At 39.5% G+C, this 20,803-nt stretch overlaps 1 protein-coding gene across 1 annotated transcript in view; it reads left to right on the forward strand.

Annotated features, from left to right (window-relative positions):
- LOC139123876 (uncharacterized) overlaps positions 1 to 20,803 on the forward strand; it is a 94,935-nt gene that overhangs the window by 56,842 nt on the left and 17,290 nt on the right. The window contains exons 4-9 of the mRNA XM_070690028.1: positions 9,631 to 9,714; positions 10,457 to 10,522; positions 10,840 to 11,247; positions 12,267 to 12,397; positions 15,260 to 15,380; positions 15,971 to 16,255. Coding sequence (XP_070546129.1) covers positions 9,631 to 9,714; positions 10,457 to 10,522; positions 10,840 to 11,247; positions 12,267 to 12,397; positions 15,260 to 15,380; positions 15,971 to 16,255 — 1,095 coding nt within the window. The remainder of the gene's footprint in view (positions 1 to 9,630; positions 9,715 to 10,456; positions 10,523 to 10,839; positions 11,248 to 12,266; positions 12,398 to 15,259; positions 15,381 to 15,970; positions 16,256 to 20,803) is intronic.

A 20,803-nucleotide genomic window follows, 5' to 3' on the forward strand; every position in this document is an offset into this window, starting at 1 on the left:
TTACTAGAGTTTACATTATGAAAACAGCATTTTCTTAAAGTTGAAAAATGCAGTGTACCTTCGTAACAGTCAAATTTGACCATTTTCACACCACAAAAGATGCCATATCTTTGCCAAACATGGTCCGATTTTTGTAATTTTTGCTTTGATTTGCTCAGAAAATCTTACTCAAAAAGCTATCACAAGAGTAAATATATACTGTAAAATAGTTTTTTAGAATTTTTTCCGTAACACTCAAGAACAAAAGTTGGTACACTCAATTGTGAAAATGCCGATAAGGATATTGGTTTAAGGGCATATTTTGAGTGTTGCTAGTGTTCGTTATGTTAACAGTAAATGTTGTACTAATCTGACAACGATTAGTTTGTTTTTAGGCATTTAAATTGATTATCCGAATTTTTGGTTTTGTGTCAATTTTTCTTATTGACTTTTTAATGGATTTTGGGTCAATATTGGTGCCTGCTTTCCGGTGTTTGAAAAGCATGTTGTGAAGGGCTGTTTTGAGAAAGAAATCTTATTTCTCTGTGTTTAGCCATTCCCAGGTTTCATGTTTTCGTTAACAATATTTGTTGTAAACGGCCTTTGAGATCGGTTTGGTCTGAGGAGAGTATTGGTTTATATAATTTATGCTGCCGATTTTGATTAGTTATATGGCAACTTTCTCAGTTTTTGATTTTCTTTGCCAGATGATGTTTTTTGTATTGCTCAGCAATCTTTGCAGTTTGGTTGATTGTAGTACCAATTCGATGACAGATTGCATCTTGGTTTTATATGATAAGTTGTTGCAGAAAATGGAGACTAAAATTAAGCAAAAAAATACAGAGTCTCTTTGTTAAAACCTCTATCATGAAACCTTTTAACTGTTTGAGCAATGTGTGAAAAGTGTGTTTGACTTAACTCACCGCACTTTTCGGTTATCGTTCCAGTTATTGACGGAATGCTTACTCCTTCACATGTTGGTCAAAGTTATGTAACGAGCTATGATTTTGTAAGAAGGATTAGTTATAGATGCTCGTTTTATAGACCATGAGGAGTGTTGTTAGAAAACGACTTGAGGGTTGATCCCGTAAGTTAGCTCAGCTGCAGTGATTTTTTGTTCACTCTCCTGTTTTGATAGAGTCCTCCCTTATGTGCTCAGTTTAAGCGAGCAGACCGTACATACGGAGACATCACTATCTGTGCTCATCTCAGACTGGTTTGACGAGACTTTGAGCTTGTTCTATTTGTAGCATGGAAGGATGTGATTACAGGTTTGAGTATATTTACATTACATCAATGTCAAAGTAGACCGTTATTGATAGGTTAATTGGTTTCAGGCACTAAACTTTGATGAAGTTTATTTTGCCCCAATGGTTTCCGTGTGAGAGCCATGGTTAAAATATGTAATATATTTTGTACACAAAGATAATGGTTGAAATGATCCATGTTTTTGCTGGTTTTTTACTGCGTTACATATGAGGTAGTCGATGGATACCCTGGAGGGTATTCTCGTGTTTGCTAGCCCTCGACTTAGATCACACACGGTCTTTTCATAAAATGGAGTGTCCATGCTTGTAACATGACCTAAGAAAGCAAGTAATCTGGTCTAACCAGTTTATAAGGTATAAAAATAAAACTCTTTTTTTCCCGGAGTGGATTAAATCTGGAATTTTGTTTGTAAAAGATGTTATTACTGGGAAGAAAATAGATATGCAGAAAATTATAATTAACGCAAAGAAACGACACGGAGACAGGGCTTGGCCGAAACCCAGGGGCGATGGAACATCCGGGCGTCGTGGCGGCCTTTCCCGTGAAGCCAGTCGCAGATTTGAATGACCTCAAGGGAGGGCAACGTGTTACCCAGGATGCACCTACTGCCACGGCGGGGATGCACGACGTCGTGGCGGCCTGGAAGATGACACGGACCCCTTGCGGGATCATGCCATGCATCGGGCAACGTGGTACCATGGTCCCTCCGGATCCGCGACAGCAGCCCCATGGAACTTTATTGAAATTAATCATCCAAATAACATCCAGATAGAAATGTGACAAACTGTAATATGTCTGTACTGTATGTGGGTTGCTAATGCCGCAGCTTGCTTTCATTTTTTTTTTTGTGGTGGGTGGGAGGGGATTTGTGATGTGTACGTTATCGTTGCAGGAGCTGAAGTGGCGGCAAATGGCTTTGGCCAAGGGGGGTATGCCTGGATAGCTGATGGTCAGTGATGCGAGCAGATAACGGGTTGGACGTCATGCAAGGCATGCATGGCATTCATATTTGATAGTGAGGGTGGACAAGAAGCAGCTGTGATTCGAGAGGCAAGGGTTCATTGTGTGTTAAGCAAAAGTGCGAGGCGTGGTTGTGAGGCAAAGGTAGAATGGCCTGCGTCTCCGTGCCCTTCCCCGCGTTAACCATGATTATAGCAAGCCATAATCATCCATTAACGCAAAGAAACGACACGGAGACAGGGCTTGGCCGAAACCCAGGGGTGATGGAACATCCGGGCGTCGTGGCGGCCTTTCCTGTGAAGCCAGTCGCAGATTTGAATGACCTCAAGGGAGGGCAACGTGTTACCCAGGATGCACCTACTGCCACGGCGGGGATGCACGGCGTCGTGGCGGCCTGGAAGATGACACGGACCCCTTGCGGGATCATGCCATGCATCGGGCAACGTGGTACCATGGTCCCTCCGGATCCGCGACAGCAGCCCCCAAATTAAAGCCAGCCCTCAGACCTGGCAGTCGTACAACTGATTAAGGAACATCCTTAGGCGACCGCCACTACGTGTACTACAGAATAAACCACCGTTTAATTGCGAATAGTTCATAGTTCATAGTCCACAGTTCGATGTTTTAATCAAGTCACGCGTACAGTTCCACATATTGTATGCCCAACTTTGTTAATATAGTCATGCAGAGTTTGTACTGTAGATCGAGCATCGTTAAAGTCCCAATAACTAGTAGGTGTTTCTAACACCTCATGTCCTAGAGACTACTTCCTTGTAGCAAGCATGCGAGGCACAGAGTCCAGGGTCTCTTTCGCTGTCTTTATGTAGACCTGGTACGCGTCACTCTGCCATCGTCCTAGGGTCTTTATTAGCCAATCTGGTAGGCCAGCCTCAGCGGCGGTTGTGGCAGCACCACTTCTAAAGCTATGCGTGGTATATAGCTCCGCACTTTTAATCCCTGAATGCACGAGCAGCTTTCTCAGGTAGTGCGTCAGCCTTTGACGTGTGAGCCACGTGCCATCGGCAAATTGGAAGACCGGCACTGCTGTATTCGTAAGGCAATGTGATCGTCGATATTTTGCAAAGGCGTTGACCGCACAAACAGATGTCCCGGTTGGCGCAATGCGGAGTACGTACCCACGTCGATACGGGTCAGTCTTAGAGTATTTCAGTCTCACTTCTAGTACATTGTTCAACACTATGTCTTGAACAAGCAGCGTTGTGGCTGGGTCGAACTGCAGTGGCCCAGCAGCAGTGAATTCACTCACTCTCAAGAATCCAAAGAAGGCGAGGGTGAAGCTTGCCCACAGCATGACCTTGTCGTGACCACACAGGCCTTCCCACGATCTTAGGCTCTCCTTTAGGTGGCGAAGTACGTTGATTGTGATTGGCAGACGCGGCCGGCGCACATCACCGATACTCCTCCGATTCCCTTGTAGCGTGCGCTGCAGCAATGCATGGGTGGTGACATCGTCTTCATAGCCTAGCTCGACGTGCTTGTGCATTGCCCCCGCAAGGTACACCTTGATAGTCTTATATGCGAGGCCCCGGTCTGCAAGATTGGTGACAAATAGGATTGCCGCCCTAACCGTGATAGGCGTTGCGCGTAGTCCGTATGATGAGCAGAAGTTGGCGTAGCATGTCTGGCCTACCTGGTATGTGCGTCGCGTGTTTTCAGCAACACTGTTGTGAATGTAAGCCATGGCCAGCGTCATCAGTTGCCGCATATCAGGTGCGATGGTCGCAGGTGCTGCGGTACTGGCGTGGGTTGTGCTTGTGCCTCGGGTGCCAGCGTTCTGAATCTCGGCATCTGTGAACGAGAAAGTGAGTCAGCAATTGAGTTATCAGTTCCGTTAATGTGGGCTATCAAGACATGGAAGTTACCTTTGGCTGCCTGATAAAAGATGCCTCTGACCAGGTGCATGATCTTCGGGCATCTGGCTGAGCCCTTTTTCCAAATATGCACTACCGTTTGGTTGTCACAGTGAAAGAGGATACGGCGGCCGTGCCACGAATGCCCCCAAATTGAACAGGCCACTAGTATTGGGTACATCTCTTTCCAGGCGATTGAGGCAGTGAGTGAGGTGGGCCAGGTGACGGTAAACCAGTGGCCCTTATGGTAGCCACCACAGCCAATGGTACCGGAGGCGTCGATGAATAGATCCAGGTCGGGGGATAAGGTCCAGTTTGGCTCCAGGAATGAGGCAGTACCATTCCACGTTGGCAAGAAGTCGCACCACCACTTCGCGTCGAGGCGGAATTCACTGGACAAGGTGATGGTGGAATTCAGTGCTTGAACTGTCACACTGAGGTCTAACATACGACGGAGGAATATGCGGCCAGCTGGAATGCATTTGCACGCGAAGCTGAGGGTGCCAATGAGGGAGAGTAGCTCTCGTTTTGTGCATGTTTGCCGCTGAAGCCAGGTCGGGAGAATATCGAGGAGATCTTGTAATTTGTCATTGGGAAGCCGCAATGTCATGGAGATGGTGTCGATGATGATACCGAGGAATGTTATTACCGGGGATGGCCCTTCAATCTTCTCTGGTGCGATGGGGATGGCTAGGTCATCACAGGTATTGAGCATTGTGTCCAGTAGATGCTGGCATTGTCCAGAGTGTGGTGGGCCGGCCCCTAGGTAGTCATCCAGGTAGTGCAACAAGTCCTTCGTCCCTGCCCTAGATTGAATGATCCAAAGCAGGGCTTCGGCAAAGCGGTTGAAGAGGAATGGAGCAGAGCGTAAGCCGAAGGGTAACACGCGATCAAAGAAGTATAGTCCTTGCCATTTTAAACCAAGGAGGTGCCAGTCTGCCTTTCGAACGGGGCATAGGCGGAATGCATTTTTAATGTCTACCTTGGTGAGCAAAGTGCCCTTGCCATGTCTGTGCACCATGGCGACTGCGTCGTCGACACGGGAGTATGTGAGGGTGTAGTCATCCTTGTTTATGTTGTGGTTGACAGAGTCATTTCTCGGCCGTGATAGGTCCATGATGATTCGATGGCCCCCAGACTTTTTGGGGCGCAAACCGAGGGAGTTGATGATGAAGTTCGGTAGTGGTGGTGTGCGGAATGGGCCAATTGTGTGGCCTGATTGAATTTCCTTTTGTATGGCTTTGGTAACAACCTCAGGGTCTCTCATGGCCGAGTTTGCGTTGCGGGTGTAGCGTGGGCCATTGGTCCCGGTGAAGCCGATGTTGGCGCCGTAGGTGAGGTCATGGAGTAGGGTGGCAGAGTTCGGGTGGCCTTCAAGGGCTGTGGCTAGTTTAGCGAGGTTGATTGGTGTTGTTGGCTGCAACGTTTCGAGTATCGCCGGACTGGCGATCATTCCCTCGAAAGGGCTGGGGTGGCTGCTGACCTGTGACCAGGTGGTGTTGTTGAGCGTTGTGGTCAGGTGAGGCGCACACTGTGCATTTGTGTATTCTCCCATAGGGACAGGGGGTCTTGCAAGTCCCACGGTTGAAGGAACGACATACCTGTTGCTGTTGTTGTTGAGTGGATTCAGGCTGTTTCTTGGCATTGGTATTTTCCCAGTAGTAAGGGTTAGTGGTGCTGTTCGGACGTCTGTTGCACTCGGTCTTGACGTGACCTCGTTGCCCACATCCGAAGCATGTGGGGATCAGTAGGTGTGGGTGTTGTTGGAAGTGGAAGAAGTGCAGCTCCGGATCCGGCTTGGCCCAGTTCACCTGGTCAGGGTAGCGTGCCGCATTCAGGCGGAAAGCTTTGTCGTAGCCAGGCCTCAGGTTTATAGGCAGCTACCTGTGCTGCTATGAAACGGTGGTAGTTAGCCAGGGGGATAGCTAGGTGCGGATGGTAGAATGATCTATGCATCAAGAAGGTACTGTAACACTGAGACCAGATCTCAAAGTTGTCAATGTTCTTTCGTTTGACTTCGGTGGTGAACGTAGCTATACCCGGGTTGTCGGGATCAAAGGCTATTTGTGTTTTTGTGGCCCTTGATGCGCTTGGGGCAAGGGCATCGGGGTGTAGCTCACTGAGGTCGATGAACTTACCGATGTTCGCCAGATTGTTCAGAGTCGTTTGCTCAACGTACAGTAGAAGGAGGTTGGCTGGCGGCGTAGCTGCTGGTGCGTTAGCCGGTGTTCCTGAACGAGGGGGTGGACGCCGCGGTGTTTCTGTGGAACTGGGAAGCTGGGTCCGCTGCAATATGGGCGCAGCCATGTTGGCTGTTATGTTGTTATGAGGCGCGCCTCCTACGTTGGGTTGATCCAGGAAGTGATGTACGCCATCAGCGGTGACCAGGTCAGTTGTGTGGGTCGCTGTAATGGCTGGTTGTTGTTGTGTTACAGCGTACGCCTGCTGTTGGTGAGTCTGCGAGTGGGCCGGTCGGGCCACACTGGTCTCGATGATCGAAACAGGCGACAGAGGTCCAGTATCTGCGTGAGCGGAAGTGATAGGGTGGCTTGATGGGTGATGCGCCGTCAGGCCAGCAGCATCGGTCGTTTGGACTTGCAGGTCACGTCGGATCGATTCGACGGCTGTGGCGATTCCGGCCTCAATGAGTTTGGAGATGTGGTCTGTCGCTCCCTGCATTGGTACTGTATCGGGGTTCGAAGTGGTAGGGCGCGGGTCATCGGGTTGAGCCTGTCTCTGTACCAAGTAGGGATCAAGGTGCTTCGGAGTCCTCTTCGGTCGCGATGACGATCGGCGGGCAGCTTGCCTGGTCTTTTTCTTTGTTTTACCCATGGTCGGGATGCGTGAAGGATTTGTGATGTGTACGTTATCGTTGCAGGAGCTGAAGTGGCGGCAAATGGCTTTGGCCAAGGGGGGTATGCCTGGATAGCTGATGGTCAGTGATGCGAGCAGATAACGGGTTGGACGTCATGCAAGGCATGCATGGCATTCATATTTGATAGTGAGGGTGGACAAGAAGCAGCTGTGATTCGAGAGGCAAGGGTTCATTGTGTGTTAAGCAAAAGTGCGAGGCGTGGTTGTGAGGCAAAGGTAGAATGGCCTGCGTCTCCGTGCCCTTCCCCGCGTTAACCATGATTATAGCAAGCCATAACCATCCAATATAATTGTTAACTAACGTAATTATGTAAATGAGCTTTTTTCGTTTAAAAATGCAATGAAACCCTGGATTACACTGCTAAGTGAAAATACTGAACCTTCTCGAAATTTTACACTCAATGGAAATATTTTTGTTAATTTTACAACTAAGTCTTTCTATCTTGACTTGCTTCAATACAAAATAGAGAAATCGTATGTGGAGGCTATGTGGTCCAAGACATGCAATTTGCAGAATGTAAAATGGAATAATATATTGGAAACAAGGTGCAGTAGATGTTCCTTTGATAGAAAACTGTGTAATTTTGTTTTTAAATTTATACATTGTATTTTGCCTTGTGGTCTAAAACTATTCAAATGGAAAATACGCACTTCTCCATTTTGTGCTTTTTGCCACGTGACAGAGAACCAAGTACATATTTTCTTTCACTGTATTTAAGTTCAGTCCTTTTGGAATGAGGTTAGACTTCTTATCAGCAGACATTTTGACATTGATCCCATAATCAATATGCGATCATTGATTGTCGGCATGCCAAACAAGGCGGTGACACATTTGATCACTATTGCAATGTATTCGATATTTAAGGCGTGGTGTTTACAAAAGCCATGTAAAGCTGTGTTTCAACACGATATGGAGACTACCATATTCTGTGAATCTTTTCTAGATCGTAAAAGAGCTAAAGAGAAATGGAAAACTTTATACAATGAAATAAAATACACATAAAAAAAATAAATAAATTATACGATGTAGATTATGACAGACATGTTTTAACTTTCATCAATCACCATCGTACCTTGTATACAGTGTTTAAATTGGTGGTATGGCTCCCATACGACCTTTGAGCGCAGTTCCAATGACTGTATCCCTTTAATATCAGTGATTGACTGTGGATATTCTCTTTGCATTAACGCACAATAAATCTCCAGATTACAATAAATTCAAAAAAAAAAAAATATTGACAAGTTGATCGGCTATTGGAGGTTAAAAGCTGTAAAAATAAATGTATGCATGCCATGTATGCATGTCTAACTGTTTGTCTCTCTGTCTGTCTGTATGTATGTAAGTATGTATGTATGTATGTATGTATGTATGTATGTATGTTAGTATGTGTAGATGTACGTTCGTCCACATTAAAAACTCCTAAATCGCAGCACCTACCATCTTAGTATTTGGTGGACAGGTGCACCCGGGGTTGGAGATGTGACTTTGTTGTAATAAATGTGTCAAAGTCAAAAATATGCAAATGAAGGGGAAAAAAGGAAAAAATCCTGCAAATTGCTAAAACTCTGTAACCATTGGCCAGATTTGGTTGAAACTTGGAATGCAGTCTCTTTATAGTGACATTTCTTCAAATTGTGGTGAAATTTTGAAAGTTGTATTTTTTGGGTGATTTTCCCGTTTTTTTGGGGGTTTTTTGGGTCAAAAAATCTTCTTTTCATTGCTTTAAAACTTGAGTGTATGATCCTAGGGTTGGTCTTTGTCAGATTTGTTCAAATTGTGGTGAAATTTTCATATTTGTATTTTTAGGGCAATTTTTCCCATTTTTTGTCAAAAAATCATTTCTCCCAAAGTATTTGTTGGATTGCTGTAAAAATGATAGTCTTGATCCTAGGGTTGTTTTCTGTCAGATGTGAAAAAGTCATTATGAGTTGGAGCATTTCATATTGCTTGGGTGTAAGATTAATTTGGACTTGCAATGGAATTTTCTTCGTAATCAACCTGTAAGAATGCAATGTCCTGTGTGTACTAGTACTGAGTATCTCTGTAAAATTGGAACACAGTGTCATTGATAGTATTTTTGCTTTTGCCAATTCCAATTTTTAATGAACTTTCCTAATTGGGGATATATATCTAAGTTGACTTGACAAAAGTTGACTAATCTTGCTACATATATTGAAGATACTATGATACAACATTATTGAAAGGCATTAAGCATTTTTACTTCAATTCCTAATTTGCATATTAAATGAACTTTCCTAATTAGGGATATTTATCTGAATTGACTCGACCAAAGTTGACAAAACTTGCTATGTAAATTGGTGATTATACCAGGTTATAACAATATTGAAAGTCATTTCGCATTTTCATGTCAGCTATTTTATAATTTGCATATTTAATGAGCTTTCACAGTTTGGCATATAAAGCTTGAAGGACTTGACCGAAGGTAATGCCTTCCCTTTTAAATTCTACCCAGACGCTTGCAGGAAATACATTTCCATGTTAAGTTAAATATATCCCGTGAGAACATCAAATCTTATATTTAATCTTAAATCAACTTTGCAAAGTAACTGCATTGCTACTGTGAGGTGAGGATAATTTTATCTTGGCTAAGAGTTTTGAGTTTGTTGTCAATGGAATTATTCCTGAATTCTCTCACATATAAGTATGTTCTTGCAGATGGAGATAAAGAAGGGCCATCCCTGACAGCGTCTCCGCTGAGAGTGACCATATCAGATGACCTTGAATCACCTTCCAAGTCTCGTGAGTAGTACTTTTTAGTATAACTGTGGGCAACAGGCAGGTTATCAACATGCAGTAGTCCTTCATTGTCCGTTGTTTATCATAATCAATCATTGTTTTTCCATATCAAGCTTCTTTTTATATCACCAGTCTTTTAGCTATTTAGTTAAACAGTTCTTACAGATTACTTATATCGTATTCTGCCAAACTTTGATGAAGTATGCAACTGAGTGTTTTGAGGCTATTTTAGTTATTTTGTGAAAAATCCTTCGAATTGCCATAGTGTTATTATTTTTTGTCAATTATTCTGTGTATAATGTACATGCACCATCTTCAGTGCTATGCTGTACCTACATACTGAAATCAGATACTGTACCAGTGCATTGACGCGCTCACTCAACGAAATAGCTTCATTCAGTGTTTTAAGTAGTGTAACCATGGGCAGGCTAGTGTGCAAGGAGAGACTTTGGATGATCATACCATTATCGTAAATTAAACGGTGCTACGTTATGTACCTCTAATTAAGGATGTCTTTTTCATGTCCATGGTTTGATCAGTGCAACAACTGCCATGGTTCAAAAATAAGTGAAGTTTGTACTTTAATGGGTTTATGCAGTCTGTTTGTTGTGAGCATAGTCTCTGTCTGATGAGTTTGTGTTAACAGGACGTAAAACACCTACAGCCTAACATTTGTTTACTCCATTGATGATTGGCTTCACATTTAAGTGCCATGTTTAAATAGTTAACCTGCCTTTTTCTGCAGAAAGACATGATGAGTATCGAAGACAGGAGATTCCATCTCACTCAATAGCTTGGACTCGGCAACTATGTGAGTAAAACAGGTCTAATGGATCTATATTTGACAGATATGTCATAGAATCCTTGTTTATAAAATCATTTGACAAAATTTTTGTATGTAATATTGACATGTTTTCAAGCTATTTGTCTACAATCAGTTCATCCTGCCTGTTTAAGAGATCAATAAATTGAGAAAAAATTTTGGCACAATTCTTAAAGTAAAAACTAGAAAGAGAAAACAACATATGGTGCATTTTCCTTCTCATATTGGAATATGTAGTTCACAAACTGTAATAAGTCACCATTTGTACCATGTTACAGTTTCTTTTGTATTAATTTATTACATAGATGAAGTAGGTGTTCACACACAGCTTTCCGAGTTTGAGTCTGCAGTAAACCAATCCAATGAAGCAGACAGGTTGGACACAGCAGACTACATTTTAAGAAAGCTATTCAGCACAGTACAATCAAAGGATGACCTTCCTGCTGTGATGAAGTACGCAGAACGGATTGATGCAATACTTAAGGACATTCATCGCGGCAGTTTGCTGGTGGTGTTTGAATGTATGACACAAGATGCTGTGGAAATTCTACAAACAGATGAAAGGAGTGGCAAACTGAGGGAAATATTTGAGAAAGATATTGTGACAGAGGAAACTCTCAAGGGATGTAAGGCCACTTCTATTTCTCTGAAGACAACAGTAGAAACATGGCAATATCAGAAATGTGCTCTTGAAATTAAATACTATCAGAAGGGTAAGTAATGGTCACAAAATGCGATAAATCAGGACATATCATAATCATTGGAAGATCAAAATCTCATTGTCTTTTTTCAGTGTAAATATATGCAAAAATAATGGTCACTTGCATAATTAATTATTTTGTTCGTTTGAAGAACTAACATGACAAGAAGTCGCTCGTCAGAATTCCATGCAAATTTTAAAAAAAATAATCACAGGAGGATTTAGATGTCATAACATTTTTGTATTTGTGTTAACAATGTTTTTGGTAAATTGGCTCTACTTTGAGAATGACTACAAAACAAACTTAAATGTAATTTAATGAAGCTCTGCATCTGTGTATCTTTGCCCTCCTGACATCAGGCAAATACTCACTGGCTCTTTGTCACTTATCTTTTGGTTTGCTTAGAGGCAGGCAACAAATTGTGATCTTTCCTGTGCTATCATGTTTTGTTAATTTTATCAGACCCATAAATGACTTCTGATTCAGAACCTGTGTATAGAAATAGTAACCAAAGCACATATTAGAGTCAGCACTGTGAATGTCTCCATCTCCCAATTACACATAGCTAAAATTGCTTTCAAATAATCCTGATGCAGTTTTTTGTAGTTAGTTTTACATATAAACAGAAATTGTGAATTGAAGTCGGTTATATATCTGGTCAAGGTCACCTTACTGGTTGCAGAAATGATTTGCACAAACTCAGATGCGTCTGCACCAGTTCATCTCAAAGAGCAGGCAAAACTCTTCTAAACTATATTATGATAATTAAATGATACGTGAGGAGTTATATTATATAATAGTAAATTATAATTATAAATTATAATCTTGGGTTTTTGTGGAATTCTTGTGGGGGCAAGGCCAGGGAAATGTTTTCCATCTTACATTGAACTTATGGCATCTGCCGCAACTGCTACATGCACTTTAGGTTCAGAAGGTAAGAAAGTTTGATACTGAAACAGGCATATCAAGTTCAAATGTATCAGAATATTAATAAAAATCCCCACCTAAAGTCTTTATTGCAATAATTTCAGGTGCTGTGAGTGACAGTGTTGCAGATGCTGAAAGGAAAATTCAGCAGGAGAAAATTGACGTTGATTCATCAGCTGTTGTACCAAAGGCCAGGTCTGAGGAGGAAATACTAGGCCAGGCTGATGACATTGAGGTAATTTTAAACATTTATGTTCATGAAACTATGAAAGATGACCTAAGTCTTTCATCTCCTCACTCATAAGTGTTTTCACGCCTTTGCTCAAACCCTTTGTATCACTTTGACATCTTCCTTTGGCATTGTCCATTACCCACAATGCATTTGGCCCTGTGCTTCTTTGTCCAATCTACAAGTACATCTGATAAAGGAGACTGTTGTCTTGGAAAGCTAATGTTACAGCAAAACAGTTCAACTTTCCATTCAGGAAGTTGACAGCATGCGAGTGTTTGGGTGTCTCAAAACTACCGTAATGCTTGCTCTGTGTGGCAGGGCTGTGTGTTACTGGCATATTTAGAGGCCGTATAATGCCTGTAACACACAGCTGTTCCACTCAAAGCTACCATAATGCATTGCGTACCAGTATCAGAGTACATCACCCGGGGATCTTGAAATCTTTTTGCGCATGCTCATGTTGGCACAGGTCAAAGTCTAAAGCTAGCTATTACCATGTGTCGATCAACGGCTAATGATAGAGGGCTAATGATACTCTGTGAAATAGCGAAATAGCAAAATGACGAAATCATGATTTTTTCAAATCGCAAAATGAAGAAATAAAGTTACTACACATAGAGAAATTACCTGCCACCTAGAGTATGCTTTATAATCGATGTTAAGCCAAAATACCCGGGTGCACACCGCAGACTGCATAATGGATTCCAAAACCCATGTGTATGCCGTGCAGGTTGGAAATTTATGAGAAAATCTGCTCAGTTTCATCTGAATAAAGTCAAATTTAGTTAATATGCACATGTTTTGATACTAAACATTGAAGTTTAGCACTGAACGTACAATAAATTCGGCAAAATCGCACCATCGCGAACCCAGAAGTTGACAGCGCACGGAACCACATATACCTATAGGCTTTCGGGACAGACCATTAGATTTTGGGAGAGGGTGGTCACGATCGGATTGTGAAAACAAAATTGTACAACTGAAAATTTAAAATTTTGTTTTTTTTTTCAAATGAGAATAGATGTAGAAATTATTTTTGTATTGCAAATTTAATTTACTCAATTATGTTCTAAATATTTTGTTTATTTTCCAATATAGTGTGAAGATTTTTTCACGCGAACTTTCTGTTCTGATTTTTTTTTCCGTTTCTGACCACTTCCTCCTAATATCTAAAGGTTTTCCCTTAGATCTCTTGTACCAAGATAAAAATGTTTTGCGTAAGTGTACAGGCAGGAATATGCGATAAAACGGCGGCCAAACAAATAAACTAAACTGACAATGGTATCATTGCTAATCAGTGCCTTTTCTTTTATACTGCAAAACACATTGCAGTAATAAAATAATCGCAATCATAGCAATCCATAATCAAATGACATTAGGTCAGAATTCGTAAGACAATAGTTGTAAACATAGACACAAAACAGCACAGAACAGACAGTAAATAGACGGTACACAAACAAAGTCGTATTCATGAAATAAAGATATATGGACCTATGGCCAGAAGACCAAGAAGTGATGTCAGGTGTTTCCAAAATAGTAAGCGCATCCTGCCCCACATGTGGCACCCGCCATATATCAATCTGTAAGTCAGATAGGTAGTGGTCTCTAACTAAGGCCCAATGTCACCGATGCCGTCAGCAATCATTTGTCGAAGAGAGATGTTGTATTTATCTACCAGCTTGCGATACCTGCCAAAAAAGCGTTTGAATGTAGAGACAATAAACTTGTTATGGTCGAAATATTTTTCATGTGACAGAAAATGACTTTGGTCAGTTTGGAGAAAAACAAATGCCAGCTGTTTGTTCAGTTACTCGAAACTGAATCTGATTCCAAGGCCAATTTTAGCAATGTTCAACATAGCGTTTTAAAGGTAATGTTGTACTTCTAAGAGTAGGAGACGATTATAAAGCATACTCTAGGTTGCAGGTAATTTCTCTGTTTGTAGTTTCTTTATTTCTTGGTTTTGCTATTTGGAAAAAATCAAAAATCGTGATTTCGCGATTTCGTCATTTTGCCATTTCGCCATTTTGCAGATTATCATTAGCCATGATAGAGGTAGTTTTTGAAAGACAAGATATGACAGTATTTCCCCAGAATTCGTAATCTTAACCAAAAATCAGGCTTCAAAAACAACAAAATTGTTCATGAATAGCTGATCATGCATTTATTTTTTTTTTTCGTAAACTTTTAGTTTTGTTCATAATTTATGAATGTTATGAGTGACAGCGAGAGCACAGATGTCTCGAACATATTACAGTCTAATATTTTACCCTGTTTTTGTGTATTTGGTTTGTCAAAATGTCAAGTCATTGCGCTCAACAACTTACACATACTCTTCAACCTACGGTACAATCTGTTTTCACAAGTTCAAACCAAGCATAGAAATGGTAGAATTTCAAACTCAATTACATTTATTAATATAATACCGGTAGAGTGGAACAAAGGGTTTCAAATACATCTGCAGCTACATTAAAATCAGTTTGTAGGAAAGTGACATAAAACTTTTACAAAAGCAGTTTCTGTTTATTTTACTTTACATATTCCTAGAAATATACCCAGAAAGACTACATGATATTATCATCTCAGATTATTATCTGAGATAGTAAGTTAAAGTTATTGGCTTAGCATTGTAAAAAGATAGACATAGGTATAATTTTTCAAGAAAGTATGGTTTTGGCATCATAATTAATGTGTCTGTCTTGCAGCATTTCCCCCAAATGATAAACATTTGAACTTTAACAGTATTTATAGAGGATTGATATCCTCTCTGCGAATGAATACTGTAATGATTCAAGTCTACTAATATACAGTTCTTGATGATAAATAAAATACATTTACTCATATAGACATATTTCTACGATATAGAGCTCACAAGGACCAGATATCTCTGAAGAACATGTTTATGATCACAGTATTGGTGACACAAGCAAAGTTGTAAAGGAAAGAACTTCTCAAGGAAAACACTTGGCATCAGATCAAACTCAAGGTATTTTTACAGTGGGCTATGTTTGATATAAAAGTATCCTACCTGGTAGAGTATTGGTATTACAAAGCAGCCAGTTGCTGCACAAGTACATGTTCTTTCATCATGAGGAGGGAAGACTACGTTTACTGGGAAACAGTAATAGTATAACGTTTCCTGGTTAGTAATGTACACAACCAATTGTCATGTGAAACTGTTAATTAGTCAAACAAACTTACCCATAGTCCTCAAGTCCCTTAGAAGAAACTGATTAAAAGTCTTTGCTCAATGGCAAGTGGACAAGCTTGATTCAGAGAGATCTTTATTATGTGTTCCATCAAATTGTAAAATAATTTACTATTTTATATCAAGAGGCTCTGTTAAGCAATCAAGATGAAGTAATGATACCAACATTTTAGGCAGTAGAAGCAAATTCTGTTAGACGCAATCTCAAAAGTTTTGATATTTGAATCTTAATGACTTCCTCAAATACCCATGCATTATTTTTAATATAAAAAGATTTTTACAACACCAGTGAAAATATATATCCTCCCAATATTATTTTGGATGATGTTGATGTTTTACCATGCAATTGCATCATTAATATTTTGCAGGCACTGCACTCCTTGCCATGGAAATTGAACCAAAAGCTTATCTTGGTGATGTTCACAGAGGAGTCTTATCAAAATTTGTTGGAGATTTCACACAGATCCCAATGGAAACATCAGAGAAATCAGCTGGGAATGCCCTGGTCCTGCTTAAAAAAGCACATAGGAATATGCCAACATTACGATTAGAGATTCTTCACCTGCTTGGAATAAGGAAGATCTTTAGAAACATCTCTCTTGAGTCATGCGTTCAAACAGATGAGGTTGGAAGAGAATGCTTCAGTCCATCAAGTATGTTACAATGAATACCGGTACACTTACTTTTGTGATACTGTTTATATGAAACAGTACTGTACTGTATTGTACCATTAGATGGTAACAATTATTTGTATTTGTGAAAAATTTCACTTTTCTTGAAATATTTTCTATAGGGTGGTAATTTAGTGGCTTATTCTTAAGGTGTAGTTTCCACAGAATGACATCATTAAAGGGACAAAGTCGGCCATTTTTAGCTCCCATATATGCATATGTATATATGCAAATGGGAGGTATTCTTATAAGGTGGCAAAATGGCGTCTGTGTGTATGTATGTATGTCTGTTAGTCCGTCCAGATCAAAAACTCCTAAACCGCAAAGGCTACCATCTTAGTATTTGGAGTACAGGTGCACCTAGGGGTGGAGATGTGAATTTGTTGAAATGAACGTGTCAGTGTCAAAAATATGCAAATTAGGGGGAAAACAGAAAAATCCTGCAAATTGCTAAAACTCGGTAAGCAATGGTCAGATTTGGTTGAAATTTTGTGTAGGTATCCAAAATTATGTGTGCACAAATTAGGGTGAAATTTGCATGTTTGTATTTTTAGGGTATTTTTTTTTCCATTTTCAGTCAAAAAAATCATGTTGTCTGAAATTGCTCGTGTGATCACTCTGAAAGTTAATATTCATGTCCTCAGGATGACCTCAGTCAAGTTTGTACAAAATGTTTTGATATTATCATATTTGTAATTTTAGGGCAATTTTCCCAATTTTTAGTCAATTTTTTTTTCATCCAAAAAGTACTGATCTGATAGCATTGATATTTGGTATACAGGTATCTAAGATTTATCTCGATATAATGTATTGAATACAGCTAGTTTTCAATCGGATTCGAACCCACAACATACGGCATCAGTCGCCTAGCTGAGAGGCCACAGAGAGAACCGCTCGGCTAAATCTCCACTCCCAAAAAAGAGTGGTTCAATAGCCGGCTAAGTTGTTACATTTTTCTGACTGAGACCGCTCAACACGTTGTAGAGTTCGTGAAGCACTCACGCACGCATGCTCACTATCATACATTGCACATACACACTTTATCGAAGCAAAGAAACAAATTTCATCGCTTTAACTGGGCGAACGATAACCTCGGGGACAATTCTGTCCACCAGCAGAGTTACCAACCCAGGGTTGAAAATACGGCTAGTTTTCAATCGGATTCACACCCACAACATACGGAATCAAAAGTTAGGTTGAAACTGGCAATTCTTTTTTATTTTGGGGCAATTTTTGCCCTTTTTTGTCAAAAAAAATGTTCTCCTAAAACTAGTGATCTGGTAGCTTTTATATTTAGTGTACAGGTTCCTAGGGTTTATGTTAATAAGATACATGTATATTGAAATTAGGATGAAATCTGCTATTGTGGGTTTTTTTTTGGGGGGGGGGAAATTTAGTCATTTTTGGTCAAAAAATTTGTTTTTCAAAATTTACCAGTCTGATTGCTTTGATATTTAGTAAACAGGTTCCTAGGGTTTTGAAATTAGGTTGAAATCTGGCATTTTGAATTTTTGGGGCAACTTTGCAAAACTGTCAATTTTACAGGGATATCTTTCATTTTGTATTTTTAAGATTGTTTTCAGTAATTTTATACCTACTGGAACTAAGAGTATATAATGTGGGGATTTAGTAAGCATTTGATATGGTAAACTGTATTTGGTGTTGAAATGAGGTAAAAAAATCATTAGAAAACATAGCTGAGGTGACTTTAGCAGGTTTGGTTTCCAACAAATATATTCCAAAATTTGTTCAATGTTTAAGAGTATCAAGGTTGTAAATAGTTGACACACTTCCTGTCATCTGCTCATTGTATATCTCATGCAAAGATGGTCAATACAAAGGGGTGGACCATTTGATATCCTGGGGGGGGGGTTCCTGGCAGATTTGGAAAAAAATCCAAACAAATGTCAATAAAAAATCAGCCAGAGAAGGTTTGACAAAAAGAAAAGGTGGGAGAGTTGGAAAAAAGAGTGTACAATGGATCGGATAAAAAAGATAATGTACGTTATCAATCTTCCAGACATCCCCTTTATCAAATGGTCCAGCCAGAAGTATTTTTTCGGGCAATTAATCATGCAGTGTATATTAGTCAAGTTAGGTAAGGATTTGAAAGGAATAGTCAAGTTCACCACAGTTAAATTTCTTTACTTTATTTCTTGTGTCATCAACCTTGTGAAATTGGTTAGATTTCTAAGTTGTTCCACATGTGGATGCACCAGTTGTTCTGGAAAAAAACAATGTTTACTTTTCCCTGTAGGATTTCAGAGTTAATGATTGTTGGTTGAAATCTCTCCATGTATCTGGTGTATGGGCAAAATGTAAACATTGGTTGCATGTTATGTATTTCAGTCTATGTCAAATATTGTAAATGAAAAATCAAGAAAAGTTTGCTGTGTGCTTGTAAAAGATAACATATTTGTCAATACATAAACTGCCTTGCAGATTGATTGTCTTAAAAATTATCACATAAATAGAAAAGGAAAGAAACTAATCAAATTGCTGTAACTAATTCACCCTGAGTGCCTCTCCACCTATATTTAACTATTTCATTAGCTCCACTGTCAGCGACGCGGAGCTTATCAAATAGGTTGATTTTCCGTCGTCGTCCGTCGTCGTCGTCCGTCGTCGTCGTCCGTCGTCGTCCGTCAACAATTGCCTTCTCCTCTGAAACCGCATATCCAATTGCTTTGAAATTTTATATGCAGCTCACTTGGGGTGACCTCACTTGAGGTTTGTTCAAATCGTAGTGAAATTTGCATATTTTTATTTTTGGGGCATTTTTTGGTGTTTTTGGTAAAAAAATCTTCTTCTCTGAAACCGCACGTCTGATTGCTTTGAAATTTGATATGCAGTTTACTTAGGGTATCTTCAGACTGATTTGTTAAAATTGTGGTGAAATTTGCATATTTGTATTTTTAAGGCAATTTTTGTCATTTTTGGTTAAAAGAATCTTTGAAAATCTTCTCCTTCAAACTACCTGTCAGATAGCTTTAATATTTGGTACATTAGTCCCTAGGGATCATCTATTTCAGATTTGTTCAAATTGTGTAGAAATATGCAAATTTGTATTTCTCAAAAATGTATTTCTCAAAAAGTACTGGTCTTATAGTTTTGAAATTTGGTATACAGGTTTCTATAGATGAACTAAGTAATATATATTGAATTTCTGATGAAATCTGTAATTTGTATTTTTGGGTCAATTTTTGCCGTTTTTGGTCAACAAATGTGTTTCTCAAAAAGTACTTATCTGATAGCTTTGAAACTTGGTATACAGGTTCCTACAGATAAACTAAATGATATTTATTGAAATTATGATGAAATCTGCAATTTTGTATTTTTGGGGCAATTTTTGCCACTTTTGGTCAAAAAATGTGTATTTCCAAAACTACTCATCTGATAGCTTTGCAATTTGGTATACAGGTTCCTACAGATCACCTCAATGATATTTATTGAAATTATGATGAAATCTGCAATTTTGTAATTTTGGGGCAATTTTTGCCATTTTTGGTCAAAAAATGTTTTTCTCAAAAAGTACTGGTCTGATAGCTTTGAAATTTAGTATACAGGTTTCTACAGATGAGCTGAGTAATATATATTGAATTTCTGATGAAATCTGTAATTTTGTATTTTTAGGGCAATTTTTGCCATTTTTGGTCAAAAAATGTGTTTCTCAAAAAGTACTGGTCTGATAGCTTTGAAATTTGGTATACAGGTTTCTACAGATGAGCTAAGTAATATATATTGAATTTCTGATGAAATCTGTAATTTTGTATTTTTGGGGCAATTTTTGCCAATTTTGGTCAAAAAATGTGTATTTCCAAAACTACTTATCTGATAGCTTTGAAATTTGGTATAGAGGTTTCTATAGATGAACTAAATAATATTTATTGAAATTATGATGAAATCTGCAATTTTGAATTTTTGGGTCAATTTTTTCCATTTTTGGTTAAAAAATGTGTTTCTCAAAAAGTACTGTTCAACAGCTTTGAAATTTGGTATACAGGTTTCTATAGATGAACTAAATTTGATCTTTTGAAATTATGATGAAATCTGCAAATTTTATTTTTGGGGCAATTGTTGCCATTTTTGGTCAGAAATTTTATTCTCCAAAAAACTACTCATCAGATAGCTTTGGTTGACATGTTCTTAGGGATGATCCAATGTGATATATTCAAAGTACAATGAAATCTTCTATTGTGTATTTTTGCAGCTATTTTAGCCACTTTTTTCTGGCCACTGCATTGAGCTATCAAAGATTTCCACCTTCTTCATCAACATATGTCAAAAATAGCTATTCTCTACACAAACACAGCGGAGCTATATCGGCCGCTAGGTCGCTTGTCATTACATTCAGCTGTTTGTTATCTTTTTATCACTCTTCATGGGCCAAGGCACATCACTCTGTGCCAGTCTGTGTATGTCAGTCATTCTGTCTGTATGTATGTCCATGTGTCATACAATTGTTGGCTTGTTTTGATAACTATATGGGAGCGAACAGTGACATTGCCACTATTTTTTATGTGAGATACT

This window comes from Ptychodera flava (genome assembly GCF_041260155.1).
Source record: "Ptychodera flava strain L36383 chromosome 23 unlocalized genomic scaffold, AS_Pfla_20210202 Scaffold_23__1_contigs__length_28996876_pilon, whole genome shotgun sequence".
Taxonomy (NCBI): Eukaryota; Metazoa; Hemichordata; class Enteropneusta; family Ptychoderidae; genus Ptychodera; species Ptychodera flava.